At 46.6% G+C, this 16,461-nt stretch overlaps 1 protein-coding gene across 2 annotated transcripts in view; it reads right to left on the reverse strand.

Annotated features, from left to right (window-relative positions):
• Window positions 1-16,461, reverse strand: part of PNPLA1 (patatin like phospholipase domain containing 1) — a 43,955-nt gene that overhangs the window by 2,710 nt on the left and 24,784 nt on the right. The window contains exons 5-8 of one of the 2 annotated variants that reach the window (XM_055264334.2): window positions 15,899-15,959; window positions 9,209-9,817; window positions 5,316-5,400; window positions 3,864-3,989 (exon numbers count right to left, since the gene is read on the reverse strand). In XM_055264334.2, the coding sequence (XP_055120309.1) occupies window positions 3,864-3,989; window positions 5,316-5,400; window positions 9,209-9,817; window positions 15,899-15,959 (881 nt within the window). Of the gene's footprint in view, window positions 1-3,859; window positions 3,990-5,315; window positions 5,401-9,208; window positions 9,818-15,898; window positions 15,960-16,461 lie in introns of those variants that run through there. The other variant, XM_055264336.1, reaches the window with a different exon arrangement.

A 16,461-nucleotide genomic window follows, 5' to 3' on the forward strand; every position in this document is an offset into this window, starting at 1 on the left:
CAGAGTGAATTAGCTGCCTCTCCTCTGTGCTTCTATTCCACAGTAATCCAGTGGTTCTCAAACTCCAGTGTGCATCAGTCATCTGGTGGACTATGTGAAATACACACCGCTGGGCCCCAGCCCCATTTCTGATTCAGTAGGTGCAGGCTGAGCCCAAGAATCTGCATTCCTAAAAGCTCCTAGGCGGAACCATGCATTCAGATACCCTCTCTCTGCTCCTTTCTCTTGGTGCCCCAGTCCTACACACTGCCCCGGGACCCTCCCAAATGTCCCACACAGGCCTGGGCACTGGTCATAAGGTCCTGACATGTCTTTGTTACCCAGAATTACACAGGATGCTTCCACATTCAGCTTCTCATTTAAGTCCCAAATAACCATGGGTTGAAGGCAGGGTGGATGTTACAGAGAGAAATCGAAACTCCCACTAAGTAAAGTAACTTGTCAGAATAGAGAAACCAGTGCTAACCCCTGTGACTTCTGACCCCCACCCCAGTGCTCCCACCACCCTCGTAGGCTGTATCACTAAAGTTGGAACATCAAGACACTGGTGACAGACAACCTGAATTTGGATCCTGTCTCTGCCACCTATCAACTGTGTAACTTTGGGCATGTTACTTAACCTCTCTGTGCCATGGTGCTGGGCACATAAGTACTATGTAAGTTGTAGCTATGTTATTACATTCACATTGGAATGGGGGAAATTCCATAGAAACTCAAAGAAAAGGATCTCTTCTGGTGGAAACTTGGGGCATCTCACAGACTTGGTAGGAATTAGGAGGATTTGGGGGCAGGATAGGGTCCCCCTTCTCCATTTGTAGCCTGTAGGCAGCCTCTCAATTTCTCAGTCTGTCTCTTCACTTTGAGGCCAGTGACACAGTCCAGAGTCGGATGACCACTGAACTCTTACTGGAGGAGAGCCAAGGCTAGCAGAGGAAAGCTAGGCTGATGCATACACCCACCCAAGCTCCAGGAGAAGAGCAAGTCTGGCATCACTGCCGGTCCTAGAATGAAAGGGGCCTGGATTAGACTTAACCCAGCCTGCAGCCTAAATAGAGCTATCTCAGCCAACACATAGGCCCATGAAAGAGAAACACAAATGTTTGTCCTTGTAAGCCACTGAGATTTGGGGGGTTGTTTGTTATGCAGTGTTATCACAGCAGCAACAACTGACTAATACAATTTGCATCAGAGTATGAATTTCAACCTCTGATTAAAAAACAACACTGATTAGTGTATGGGACATCTACACTTTAGCTTTTGTTCTAGCCTCTCTCTGCTTGTCAGCAGGGATATCAGCTGGGGACTGGAAGTCTGCACAGGACTAGCCATGGATGTGACAGTGGTTGTAATTTGGGAGGAAATGAGCAGGTTTCTCCTCTTCCTGAATCACTCCCCGCTTCTCTATCCCTAACATTTTTGACCTTCTCTTTTCTACCCCTTGCCCCAGCCTTTGGAATTGCTTAAGACCATCAATTGGTAAATTGCCACCTCCAGGCAGGTTCATCATCTGTTCTGGAAAGGAACACAGCAGACAATCACCTGCCTGGTGTATGAGGTGTGACCCAATGACAACAGTGCTTCCCACAGTATGTGAATGTTGTCGTTTGTTTTTATCACAGCCTGCTTCTTCATAAAGCACCTTCATTCCCAGAAGATTTGTTAACCAAAGTGGTTCTTGCTGAATTGCACTGTTCCTGCTTCTCTGCTGCAGTGGGAAGAGAGCTGGCCCTGGAATCAAGGAACTGGAGCCTGGGCTTGGCTTCCAGATAGTGCTCCTAGCCCCAGGAAGGCTCCCCACACCCACCGCAGATCCATGGCTTCCCAAGGCCCAACGTGACCATGAGCTCCTAGAGACAGAGATAAGGACACTCAAAGGTCAGGGAAGTGCTGGGGCTGGAGATCAAGAATAAGTGAGAAGAAGCCCAGGCTGGGATTGTTGATCCCATGAACCCAGGGACCTCAAGCTGCTGTCCTGCACCCTCCCTTACCTACCTGTCATCCAGAAAGAACATGTGGTTTGTTCCACTTCCTGCAGCAGCTCTGAGAATCTCCTCTACCATACTGCTTCCCACCACTCACCAAGTGCATTGCTTAGACTTTGAGATGAGCCTTTCGCCACCGGGTGAGCCTCTGACCCTTCTCTGTCTGATAAATCCGTGTGCCCACCCAGGGACCCCACTTGGGACAAGAACAACCAGGAAGGATGTTGCTCAGAATGATTAGAGGTTTTTCTGACCAACAAAGACTTGAAGCGAATTATATAGCAGTGTGGGTCTGTTCCATTCAGAGAATACTATGTTGCCCAGCCCAGACTCCAACTCCTGGGCTCAAGCAATCCTCCTCCCTCAGCCTCCCGAATAGCTGAGACTACCGGCACATGCCAACATGCCTGGCCAATTCAGAGAATACTTTGATAACCCAATGAAACAACTGTAAATAATACCCATCTTGGTTTGAATCTGAGGCTGTCATTTTGAATTTGCGAGTCTGTTTGTATACATGCGTGGGCCTTTACTTAAAATATGATGACTCAGTAAAAAAATTAAAACTTGGTTTAGGTGGGGCTCAAAGTTCATCAGATTCTTAGGTTTTAGTCTTATCTTTGATCTAAAGTTAGACTAGGAGTAAACTGTTGAAACTTGGGGATAGAGTTTTAATTCATTTTTTATTTTGCCAGAGTCCAGGAGAGTGTTTGGCACTTAGTAGGTGCTCAATAAGTGTTGACTAAGTCAAAGACAGCATAATATAGTCAAAAAGCTCTAAGAAGCAGGCCTACATTGACTAGGGCCCTTAACTGTATGCTGGCAACAGTTGAGTGTCACGTAGGCACTCACTTGTCTAGTTTTGTTTTGTTTTGTTTTTTTCGAGATGGGGTTTCGCTCTTGTTGCCCAGGCTGGAGTGCAATGGTGCAGTCTTGGTGCACTACAACCTCTGCCTCCTGGGTTCAAGCGATTCTCTTGCCTCAGCCTCCGGAGTAGCTGAGATTACAGGTGCACACCATCATGCCTGGTTAATTTTGGTATTTTTAGTAGAGACGGAGTTTCACCATGTTGGTCAGGCTGTTCTTGAACTCTTGACCTCAGGTGTTCCACCTACCTCAGCCTCCCAAAGTGCTGGGATTACAGGCATGAGCCACCATGCCTGGCCTGTCTAGTTTCTTTTTTTTTTTTTTTTTTGAGACGGAGTCTCACTCTGTTGCCCAGGCTGGAGTACAGTGGTGCAATCTCAGCTCACTGCAAGCTCTGTCTCTCAGGTTCACGCCATTCTCCTGCCTCAGCCTCCCGAGTAGCTGGGACTACAGGCGCCCGCCACCACACCTGGCTAATTTTTTGTATTTTTAGTAGAGACGGGGTTTTACCATGTTAGCCAGGATGGTCTCGATCTCCTGACCTCGTGATCCACCCGCCTCGGCCTCCCAAAGTGCTGGGATTACAGACGTGAGCCACCGCGCCCGGCCTAGTTTTGTTTTTAAGTAGTATCTCTTCAGAAGCAGAGAGGTAGCCAGTTAACCTCTGGGAATTATGTAAACTTAACACCTACTTATTGTGAGCTATTACACATTCTGCATTCTATGAAGCAATTTACATCATTGATCACATTTAACTCTCACAACTTTATGAAGTGGTATCATCCCCATTTTACAGGAAATGGAGGCTCAGGGAGAGCAAGTGTCCCAACCATGATCCTTGAGTGGAGTTGTGGCAGAGCAGGAATTTTATGTCAGATGTGTCTGTTCCAAAGCCCAATCTCCCACCGCACCCCCTACTCCCTTACACTCTCCTCTATTCCTCGGCATCTCTCTGAACACAGTTCCCAAAGCTGCTCCTCTCCGTGGGATTTAAGGAACGTTAGTCATGCTCACTGGACTTTGCCGCTTGGTTTTTTGGATCCCAGATGTCTTGGGAAGCCTTTTCCGGTGCCACTTGTCTTTTGCTTGTTCTTCTTGAAGACCTTATTCACCCAGTTTGAGTCTTCAGCAGGGCTCTCCCTAGGCGAAGAGATTAAGTAGATGGTTCATTATGAGCCTGGCCTGGGCCCTCCAACGTGGTGGCCTGCACAGCTCCACAGGTGGACACACCCGCGCTGTGGTTCTCAACCCTGGCTGAGGATCGGATTTCCCAGCAAACTTTTTTTAAAATATAATCAATGAATATTTATCTAAGTAACATCATGCCCATGAGTCAAATGAAACTCAGACTTTTATAGAGTTATATGTAAATGTAAAAAAGTTTAAATTATGTGAACAAAATGCATAACTTATGCCTAAGCTCAAAATTGTTAAATTTATACAAACTCTTTCAAAAAGTTTTATGGTTAAAATTATACTTAATGTGGGAAGCAGGTAAATTTTAATATGCTTAATATGAGAGAGAGTGCAAACATTAAAAGCAAGAATGCCTCGGGCTCTGCTCTCTCAATACCTGCAGCTGTGGTCACGGAGAAACCCAGCTACTGCCAGAGTGGTCCCAAGGCAAGGAGGGATGGAGGGATGAGAGGGGGGCTGGGGTTGTGTGGAGAAATACCCTTGACCCAACTTCTGATCTCCTGCGGTGCCTCCCCCATCACCAGTACAAACGGCATTCAGCCAGCAAGGGAGCCTGGGTAATGTGGTCCTCAGGGAAGTTTTTAAAAAAGCAGATCCCCAGGTCCTCTCATAGTTATTGCAAAGATATAATGGAGTGTATGTTATGCAACCCAGACACTTGATGTGCATAATAAAAAAGATTTTCTGGGGACAGTCTACAGTCTAGGACTATCAGGTCATTATCATGCTAATAGAAAATAGTTCGGAGTAAGGAAGGCCTTTGATAGAGACCCTTAATTCATTTCATGCAGGAGCTACCTAAGGCTGGGAGGTAGGATGCCTGCAGGCCCTCTTGGAACTGTGGCATCACCAGAGAGTAAAATATGAGGGCAGGGGATGCACATTCTTTTTTTTATTTTATTTTATTTTATTTTTGAGACGGAGTCTCGCTCTGTCACCCAGGCTGGAGTGCAGTGGCACAATCTCGGCTCCCTGCAAGCTCGGATGCACATTCTTGCACTGCACTCAGAGAAGGAGCATCCCCACTGTGCAGGAGAAGAGAATGACATCATCAACACGGACAGGCTCCTTCCCCACACACTGCCCTAACTGAACAACAGAAGGCGGCTTTGTGAGATGTAAAGGGGTGGACCTGTAATTACACAATCACACACACCAGAAAAGGATCCCAGAGTTCCTGGGGCAGCTAAGGTGGTGGAAGATATCGCTTAGCCAGGCTCGCTTCTCCCGCCCAAAGGAAACAGCGTGCTCCACGAAGGAGTAACTTACATTACGTAAGGCTTGCTGATGGTTTCCTTCACATGAACCAGAGGCACAGCGCTTTTTGGATTTGAAGAGACAAGAGGAGCTACAGCTAAAAGTAAAAATATAGGAAACCAGAGTGAGATGGGGAGGGGGGATATGGAGTCATTTTTGAAATAGCAAGTCAGTAAATGAGAATGTTTAAAAACAGCAAAGAACTCTCTTGTCCTCAGATTCTCATCTTTATAACCAAAGTCATGTTGTGGGACTTGACTGAGATGCAGGCCTGCGGCATCTGTGGAGCGGCTGACTCAGACCCTTGGTAGAACATTAGAAACAACTCCCAGGGGCAGGCCCGGTGGCTCACACCTGTAATCCCGGCGCTTTGGGAGGCCAAGGCGGGCAGATCACTTGAGGCCAGGAATTTGAGACCAGTCTGGCCAACATGGTGAAACCCTGTCTCTACTAAAAATACAAAAATTTAGCTGGGGGTAATAGTGCATGCCTGTGATCTCAGCTACTCGGGAGGCTGAGGTCAGAGAATCACCTGAGCCCCAAAAGTTGAGGGTTCAGTGAGCCAGGGGTGAGATACCGTCCCCCCGCCACCAAAAAAAAAAAAAAAAGAAAAAGAAAGAAAAAGAAGGAAAAGAAAAGAAATAGCTCCCTCACAGAAAGCAGCGTGTTAGGGAAGGTTTTCAGGAAAATCCCCTGGAGGCGCCTGGACTTCCCATCACAGGCTTCATGTAATGCTTTTTGCTTGTCTCTTAGAACAGAGTATTAATAGTTTCACAGCCATTGCTCTTAAGTAAGCTCTTTGCATGTTTTTAATGAGTATGGGGGTACATAATATATGAAGGTTAATATGTAATTATGTATTATATATAAATAAAAGTAATATAAAGTGTATGTGGGTTCCTCTGAAGTTATTTTGTTAGAGACTTATTGTATGTCCCTAACTCTCCCAAATCTATTCACAATGAGGCTTGTCCTTTTGTTTTTGGATTTTCCTAGGGCTTTTAACAATTTTCCTGTTCCCCAATGCCACCAATGGCCATCATTAAATGACTGATACCACTAAACTCTAGGGCAGGGGTGTCCAATCTTTTGGCTTCCCTGGGCCACACTGGAAGAAGAATCATCTTGGGCCCCACATAAAATACACTAACAGTAATGATAGCTGATGAGCTAAAAAAAAATAAATAAAAAATAAATCTCACAATGTTTTCAGAAAGTTTATGAATTTTTTGTAGACTGGTACATTCAGAACCATCCGGGCCACGGGTTGGATAAACCCGCTCTAGGGGGTCTCAGCTCTGCCTAACTCTCATAGATGGCCTAGGATGTCACCGTTGAGGCTCAGCTGTAAGCTATAACATGGTTTCTCAATCTCAGTACATGCTATTGACACTAAGGGTCAGAGAGTGCTTTGCACAGAGGCTGTTCTGTGCATTACAGGATTATTTTTCAGTGTCCCCAGCCTGTAACCACTAGGTGACAACCAAAATGTCTGCAGACATTGCTAAATGTCTCCTGGAGACAAAATCACTCCCAGTGGAGGATCACTAGACTATATATGCCCTCTATCCACCCCCAATATGAGTGAGGAATGCTGACTTGGGGCCCAGGATTGCTCAGGTACCCGAAGATGGCCGCCTTCATGCACAGGTGTGATTAATGTAAAACAAATGTTTTGCATTTAACAGGAAATAAGAGAGCAGGTAAAACACTGTGCCCAATTTTCTGACTCTTTTTTTCCTTAGACGGAGTCTCACTCTGTCGCCCGGGCTGGAGTGCGGTGGCACGATCTCTACTCACTGCAACCTCCGCCTCCCAGGTTCAAGTGATCCTCCTGCTTCAGCGTCTTGAGTAGCTGGGACTGCAGGTGCCTGCCACCATGCCCAGCTAATTTTTTGTATTTTTAGTAGAGATGGGGTTTCACCACGTTGGCCAGGCTGGCCTCGAACTCCTGACTGAAAGTGATTTGCCTGCCTCTGCCTCTCAAAGGCATGAGCCACAGCCTAATTTTCTTAATGGTGTTTTGTTTTTGTCTCATTAAAAGAGTCAAAGTAAACATGTTCCAAAGAAAGGGCATCTCTGCCAAGTTGGGGCTAATTCCCAGACGAGGAGACATTGTCGATCTGTGACATTTACTATAATAGCTCTGGAAGTTTGACTGAGGACCATGAGCACCCTATAATCTGGCTTCAGTCCTTCATTTGAGTCTCTGTCCCTCTGTCTCCACCCAGACCATCCATGGTGGCCACACACAAGTCCTCTCCTTCCTAAAGTACCTTGAAAGTACCCTGCACATTCCTGTGCTGCACCTGAGCGTCTTAAATAAACAAAACCGGAAATGCTCCTTCTACTCCAACCCATCCAATCCCACAAACCACGATGTTCAAAATCCTGCCCATTTAAGCTCACCTGTCACCTCCAAGAAGCTTTTCATACTGCCCCAGAGAGAAGTGGTCTTATTCTCTACGAATACCCTCCAACACTGTGTTTTTATTAGTTATATAGTACTTAATACTTCTGATTTTTTTTTTTTTTTTTGAAATGGAGTTTCACTCCTGTTGCCTAGGTTGGAGTGCAATGGCACAATCTTGGCTCCCTGCAACCTCCACCTCCTGGGTTCAAGCGATTATCCTGCCTCAGCCTCCCAAGTAGCTGGGATTACAGGCATGCACCACCATGTTTGGTTGATTTTTTGTATTTAGTAGAGATGGGGTTTCACCATGTTGGTCAGGCTGGTCTTGAACTCCTGACCTCAGGTGATCCACCTGCTTCGGCCTCCCAAAGTGCTGGGATTACAGGTGTGAGTGACCACACCCAGCCCCGATTGTATTTTTGAGGTTAGTATCCGTGTTATCTCCCCTGCTGAAAGGGAGATTTCCTGAGTAAGGAATTGAGAACATTTTATCTTTGCAGGCCCTATAGTGGTGCTTCTGAAACCATCTGTAGTAGTAAGGAAACAGTTTTTTAAAAATTTCTGGCCGGGAGCAGTGGCTCACGCCTGTAATCCCAGCATTTTGGGAGGCCAAGGCGGGCGGATCACAAGGTCAGGAGATTGAGACCATCCTGGCTAACATGGTGAAACCTTGTCTTTACTAAAAATACAAAAAATTAGCCAGGCATGGTGGCGGGCATCTGTAATCCCAGCTACTCGGGAGGCTGAGGCAGAAGAATGGCGTGAACCCGGGAGGCGGAGCTGGCAGTGAGCCGAGATCACGCCACTGCACTCCAGCCTGGTCGACAGAGCGAGATTCCATCTCAAAAAAAAAAAAAAAAATTTCTTTGTAGTCTATAACAAACTAGTAATTTTGTGAAATACAATGCAAATTAATTAGTAAAAAATGGTCAAGCTCCGGGATGTTGTGGCAATACCTTAGTGCTATAAACGTTTCTAAATGATTACTCTTAATTTCTGCACACACTCCGTGGTGGGCTAGTAACACACAGTTGACGGCTAGATTGGTCTGCGGACCACTCTTTGAGTAGCACTGCCCAGCACAGCAGCTTTCACAGTAAAAATCTACTGGCCCAGCGGTCTCAAATGTGAGCAGGCAAAAAATCACCTGGAGGGCTTGTAAAAAAGACAGCTGGGCCCCACCTCCAAAGCTGGTGATTTAGTAGGTCTGCAGTAGGACCTGAGAATTATAATTTCTAGCAAGTTCCCAGGTGATGCTTTTGCTGCCGGTGGGGGGACCGCACTTTGAGAAGCACTGCACCGAGGGAAATGAACCAATGTCTATTATACTGCCCCCTTGTGGCGGACTGTCCTCATAATGGACAGAGACGCTAAAGCTCACTGCTAACTTCAGCCACGCACCCCTAAAGAAGCAATCAGCCCTGGTGTCCTTGCTCGCTTGCCAAGGGGCTCCAGGCATGAGAAAGTCAAAAGAAGCCAGAAGGGTCCATACCTTGGGGCTGTTCTTGGCCTAGTTCCTCCACAGGTGGCTGAGCAGGGAAGGCTGAAAGAGAACTTCGGGGTGGTGTTTGAGGTGCCCCCACAGTTGAAGGCCCCAGGGGTGGCCTGGGTGAAGTGGGTGCCTGAGAGTGTGGGGATCTGGCTGGTGATCCAGACGGTTGTACCTGCTGCTGAGGTGACAGAGGTGACAGTCCAGGTGGTGGGGTGGGCAGTGATGAGCCAGGTGTGGAGCTGGGTGGCTTCTGCACAGCTGGGAATGATACAGGTGGCATGCCAGTTGGAGGAAGTGGCGTTGAAGAGGCCAGTGGCTGTGCAGGTGGCAGTTCAAGTGGAGAGACTGGTGCTGAAACAGGTGACTCGCATGTGAATTCAAGTGTCTGCACAGGTTGGGACACAGGCGGACCATGGCCGCCCCTTCCATCCCCTTTGGGAACCCACTCCGTGTGAGGTTGCGTGGCTCCTTCCGGACTGGCCTGCCATGCTCGAAGGCTTGGTTGACTGCGTTCAGGGCACTCATTGCCAAGGGCGAGTTCTATCTGGCAGTACACTTCTACCCGGGGGAATATCACTCTCTTGGAGGGAGAATTAAGATAAACAGCATCTAGGGAGAAACAACAGCATGGGGAGTTACTCAGCCCTGGCAGCAGCATGGCCTTTGCAAAACTGGTTTCTTGAGTTATTTTCCTAAACAGGAACAGTGCTTTTCAAAGGTCTTTCTGTACTTACTTGAATTTATAGTGAGTGAAAACAAACGTGATGGTTCCTGGCACTTACGGTGTAGTGTAGGGGAGCAGGCGTTGCCCACCCAAATCATCTAGAGTTTCAACCGAGGCAAGTGCAGGAAGAGAGGAGTGTGGTGCTGTGAGAGAGGGCGGTCATCTGAGGGATTGGCAGTGAGCAGAGATCTGAAGGGTACGTGGCCCAGGATGGTCAGGGCGGAGTGGTGAGGGTGTTTCAGCAGAGGGAACAGCACACACAAAAGCCACAAAGTTTGAGGACACACCAGGTGGTGGGGGGCCTGAAAGGTCAGTGTGGGGCGGGGGTACTGTGCTGGGGTAGGAGGCTGAGGAGGCAGCAGGGGCCGGACCATGTCAGGGCTCTAGGCAGCAGCTAGGATCCTTGGTTTTCATGGCAAGCATTACTGTAGCATGACTTTTAGGCAGGGGAGGTAACCAGCTGAGGCTGGTTCTGAGAAGGTCACTGTGGCTGTAAGACTCATTGAGAAAGGTGAAAGGGTTGCTTGAGCCTGGGAAGCTGAAGCTTCAGTGAGCCATGATTGCGCCACTACGCTCCAGCTTGGGTGACAGAGTGAGACCCTGTCTCAAAAAGGGTGGCGGGGGGGCGGCATTTATCTAGGCCACATAACGGCCCTTAAATAAGAAAACAAACAATTCAGTTTTTAAAATGTGTAAAAGAGCCAACTTAAAGGGCTCCCAATGGCCAAAGCTGGAACAATTTGAGGAACAAAATAAAGCAGTATTGAATAATAACCCAAAGTATAACATAACCGTGAGTCCATATGGATATAAACATGTATTACGTAAGTAAGTAAATCAGGGAGAAGACAGAAATCTCCCCTGCAGAAGAATTCTAAGTAATTTATGTAGATGCTTGACCCTTTAGGAAGTGGAGCATAACTTCTCACTCCTTAAGTATGAGCTGTGCACAGTGACTTTCTTCCAAAAACTGCAGTAAGGATAGACAGAGAAAGAGTACTTCACAATGGAGAAGCCTGACGGACGCTACCTCGGCCAGGCGGTCACGGTCAACATCAGCAGGGATAGGTCATGTTGGCAGCACGTGCCTGTGAGGTAACGTGATGTGAATAGCACCTTATCTCTGTGGTCTCCTCCCCAGAACTCACAACCCCAGCCTAATCATGAGAAGAACATCAGACAAACCCCAACTGAGGGATGTTCTACAAAATACCTGACTGATAGTCAACTCTGTCAAGGTCATCAAGAATAAGAAAAGTCTCTGTAATCCCAGCACTTTGGGAGGCTGAGGCGGGCAGATCATGAGGTCAGGAGATCGAGACCATCCTGGCTAACACGTGAAATCCTGTCTCTACTAAAAATACAAAAAATTAGCTGGGTGTAGGGGCAGGCACCTGTAGCCCCAGCTACTCAGGAGGCTGAGGCAGGAGAACGGCGTGAAGCCGGGAGGTGGAGCTTGCAGTGAGCCAAGATCGCACCACTGCACTCCAGCCTGGGCAACAGAGCAAGACTCTGTCACACACACACACACACACACACACAGAATAAGAAAAGTCTGAGAAACTGTTATAGGCAAGAGGAAACTGAGGAGATGGGACAACGAAATGTAATGCGATCCCTGGGTGGGGGGTCCTGGAACAGAAAAAGGAATTAGGTAAAAACTAAGAAAATCTGAATAAGCAATGGCTCTTAGTTAATAATATATCAAGCTTGGTTCATGAGTTGTAACAAATGTACTGGACTGAATACCATGTTATATATGTACCATTCTGTAACGTCTAACAGATGTGAGACAAACACCCTGTATTATTTTCACAAGTTGTCCATAAATCTAAAACTACCCTAAAAAAACAAAGCTTATTAAGAGTCTAGGTGAGAAATGTACAAAAGAGTAGAACAAATGCTTCACCAAAGAAGATCTACGGAAGGCAAATAAGCAAATGAAAAGATGCTCAAAGTCATTAGTCATTAGAGGAATGCCGATTAAAACCACAATAAGTTACTGACATGCACCTGTTAGAAGGGCTAAAATGAAAAATTCTGAGCATTAATTAAAAATACCAAAAGTTTTGGAGGAATGGGAATGCTCATCCACTGCTGATGGGAATGAAACATGGTACAACTGCTTTGGAAAACAATTTGGCAGTTTATTAAAAAGTCAAACATATATTCTGGTTATATATCCAAAATAATTGAAATAGGATCTGGAAGAGACATCCATGCGCACTGCAGCGTTATCCACAATAGCCGAAAGATGGAAGCAACCCCAGTGTCCTTTGTCAGATGGATGGACAAAGAAAATGTGGAATATATTCAGCTTTAAAAAGGAAGAAAATCGACCAGGCCCAGTGGCTCACGCCTGTAATCCCAGCACTTTGGGAGGCCGAGGCAGGCAGATCACGAGGTCAGGAGATCGAGACCATCCTGGCCAACATGGTGAAACCCTGTCTCTACTAAAAATACAAAAATTAGCTGGGCATGTTGGTGCATGCCTGTAGTCTCAGGTACTCAGGAGGCTGAGGCAGGAGAATCACTTGAACCCAGGAGGCAGAGGTTGCAGTGAGCCGAGATCATACCACTGCACTCCAGCCTGGGCAACAGAGCGAGACTCCGTCTCAAAAAAGGAAGAAAATCCTGTCACATGCTACAGCTACAACATGGATGAACCTTGAGGCCATTATGTTAAGTTAAATAAGCCAGTCACAAAAAGACAAATACCGCATGATTCCATTTATATGAGGTACCTAGTGTAGTCAAAATCATCAGCACAGAAATTGGGATGGTGGTTGCTGGGGCTGGAGGAGGAGAAAAGGGGGAGTTGTTGATCAACGTGTGTAAAGGTTCAGTTTTGCGAGATGAAAAAGTTCTAGAGATCTGCTGCACAACAATACGAACATAGTTAACACTACTGAACTGTGTGCTTAAAATTTGTTACCTGTTTTTTTACCACAGTTAAAATATTTGTGTATGTATGTTAAACATGAATGTACCATGCAATCCCGTCATTCCATTTCTAGGTATTTACCCTAGAGAAATGAAAGCATATGTCCACACCAAGACTCATGCATGAGTGTTCATAGCAGCTTTATCCATAATAGCCCAAATCTGGAAATAATCTAAATGTCCATCAACAGGGGAATGGGTAAATGGGCTGTGGTATATGCATACAGTGGTATATTCAACTCTTTTGGTAGATGAGCTGTGGTATATTCATACAGTGGCACGGAACGTAAAAAGGAACAAACTATTTATACATTCAACAACACAGATGAATCTCAGAATAATTATGCAGAGTGAAAGAATTCAGATTTTTTAAAAAGAGTTCACATTGTAGTGAATTAATCTATAATGGCAGAAAGCAGATCGGGGTTGCTTGGGAATGGCGGGGGTGAGGGAAGGTGGGAGGGATCACGAAAGGGCATGAGGAAATTTTGGGGATGACGAATTATTCACTATCTTAATTGTGGTGATGGTTTCACAGGTGTGTGTGTGTGTGTGTGTGTGTGTACAGAGAAAGAGAGTCACTTACTAAACTGTGAGAGGGAAGAAGGGAGTGGGGGAGGAGAACGGAAGAGAGGTTTGGCCAGGCATGCCTGAATGCCGGATGGATATTTTAGACATGGCATCCTCTGAGCTCCAACCTCACTCAGCACCCACATTCACACATCTGTGTGGGGAATGCGGATTTTCAAGCACGCCAGCATGCGCTGCCCTTCCCTTTGGCAGAAGGCTGCTGCCAGGATGGGCCGAGTGTAGAGAGAGTGGCTTGCCTGGCAGCAAGAATAATTAATTCTCCTCCTTTGGGAGGGAGGAGAAAGAGGCTGTGAGAATGTGAGCTGAGGAGTGGAGGGTGACACTTTTTGGGGTGTAGTTTCCTGCTGGTGGTGACCCCCCACCCAGAAAGCAGCCCAGGGGAGGCTGGGCGGACTCCCATTTTCTGTTCCCAGATGGCAGGTGGGGATAAGAGTGTGGCTCTAGAGACCAACTGCAATTTCTCAGTATGTGTCAGTAGTTCCTCTTCACATCTGATGCAGGGAGAAAAATCCAGTCCCACCAAATCCAAGAGGACTGAGGTGGTGGAGGTGAAATCTGCGCTGAGAAACCCATGCCATACACTGGCAAATTGGAAGAGGAAGCAAAAATAGCTGGTAGTCAGCACGAGACAATTTCTCCGTTAGGAACTGTATCTTTCCTACTTGGAGTGATTCCAGGGCCATTGAAGAAACCTGCCCCCATCCATATACTGGCTCAATTTTGGGGGCGGATTCCTGAAGTGCCACCATCAGGTTTCACCCAGCAGTAGGCGGGACTGACTGTGGCTAGGACTCAGCACTTTGACGTTGTCATGAGAGCTACCATTTATTTGAGCATTGTGCTAAGGGCTTGTGGCTTCGCTCCTTTAATCTTCAAAATAAAACCATAAGGTTCCATGATTAGGCCCCTTTTACAGATGAGGAAACTGAGGCCCCAGGAGATTAATTACCTGCTCAATATCACACAGTTAGTAGGTGTCAGGAGCTAGGATCTAAACGCCCCTTTTTTTTTTTTTATAGATTAGGAAACCAAGCCTTACAGAGGGGAAGCGATTATCCAGAGGTCACACAGCTTGTGGGTGGGGTGGGGGCCTAGAGCTACTTGCCTCCAGAGCCCAGGTTTTCTCCATCCTGCTCTCCTGTCTGCCCAGCCTCTCCACACCCCTTGTTGGGAGAAAGGACCCAGGAGAAAGTAGAGACAGGATAAGGGGAGCTTGGGAAGCAGGAAGGAATTTTGAAGAAGGGAAAAATAAGTGAACACCTCCTAGGAAGAAAATCTCATCCAACCCCTTAATCTCACCCGCAGAGTATTTTTTAAAGCTACATACACAAAAAGTTTACCACAGAATTACTCATAATCATGAACATTTGGAAACTCAAAGGAATGATCAAGCAAATTTTTCTGCACAGCTATGATGGAATATTATACAACTGCTAAAAAAGACAGTCACAAAGACATGTGGCAACAAGGAAAATGCTTCTGATGTAACATTAGGTAAACCCTTTGATCTGGTGATCCCTTTTTCTGAAAATGATTGATTCTAAATATGGCAAAGGTTTTGTTGATTTCTTCCTTTTTTTAGAGACAGGGTCTCACTCTGTTGCCCAGAGTGGAGTGCAGTGGTGCAGTCATGGCTCGCTGCAGCCTTGATCTCAAGTAGCTGGGGCTATAAGCGTGTGCCACCATGCCCAGCTAATTGTTTAATTTCTTGTAGTGCTGGGAATCTCACAATCGCCCAGGCTGGTCTCAAATTCCTGGGCTCAAATGATGCTCCTGCCTTGGCCTCCTAAAGTGCTGAGATTACAGGCATGAGCCACCACACCCAGTCCTGTTCATTTCTTTTAACAAAGATGTTTGCCATGCAGTTAGCACATAAAAGACATGCCATTGGAATTGTTTCTTCTACTCTGATAAAGCGCAGAGAATATATAGATGGAGGGACCACCATTCCAAACCTACATAGGGCAAGGGCTCTTCTCTGTGATTTGCTGATCAATAGGTCACTCAAAGTCTTACACAAATATAAACTAATGACATCCAGTTCTACATTAATAATGTGATTTTATTGGAAAGAGAATAAACTGGAAGAGAATGAAATGACATGAAAATGGAATTCTCCAGGAAGGTCTGAACTCTGGATTTCCTAAATAGAGTTTTTACATTCATAAACATACATGTACAACTGTCCTAGACACTGTGCCCTTAGTTAACCCCAAAGGCCCCTTTACATGGAGATCCTACTTTCTGGACCCAGCGGTCTGGGCTGGTCAATGCAGCCTGTTAGGTCCCCACCCCCATTTCCAGCTCTCCCAGGTGAAGGGCGTCTCTGGGTCACAAATTTGAGGGGAATACCCCTCCATTCAGCCCTTCTACTGTTTGAACTTTCCCTACCCTCCAACACTACCCTTGCCTGGGGCCCCACTGGTACTTACTCAGCCGCCTCAAGTACAAAACTGCATCATCGTACCCTCGGTAGTAGTAATCGTGCAGGATCTGGGGGCGGGGGCACCAGGAGAGTAACCAAGGCTGCAGGGAGGAAGGGAGCCACAGTTCCCCCGACCCAGGGCAGCTACTCCTATTGCTCTTGAACTTTATTTGATGGGCTTTTCAAAATGTACCCATCCAGTGTTCCATCCCTCATTATCTGCTAAGAAGAACTGAGGAGAAATTCCTGATCACACGCCCCAGCGATGCTGCGTTCATGAGTTACACCATTCATGGTGGATCCTCAGCCTCCCCTGGGCGGGAAAGTGTGGGGTGCTCATGGCAGTACCACAGGAGGTGCATCGGGGCCATATGAAGAGCAAAGTTTGGAGCCTGAGTTCAGGTCTCTGGGCTGCCCCTTATTGGCTGTGTTGCTGTCACCTCTCACAGCCTCAATTTCTTCATCTATAAAATGGGGACAGTTATAATATTGATCACAGAGGATGCTAGAGGATTACATGAGATATTGCCCACAAAGCCTTTTCTGTAAAGGGCCAGATAGTAAATACTT

The sequence above is a fragment of the Symphalangus syndactylus genome, chromosome 23, assembly GCF_028878055.3.
Source record: "Symphalangus syndactylus isolate Jambi chromosome 23, NHGRI_mSymSyn1-v2.1_pri, whole genome shotgun sequence".
Lineage (NCBI taxonomy): Eukaryota > Metazoa > Chordata > Mammalia > Primates > Hylobatidae > Symphalangus > Symphalangus syndactylus.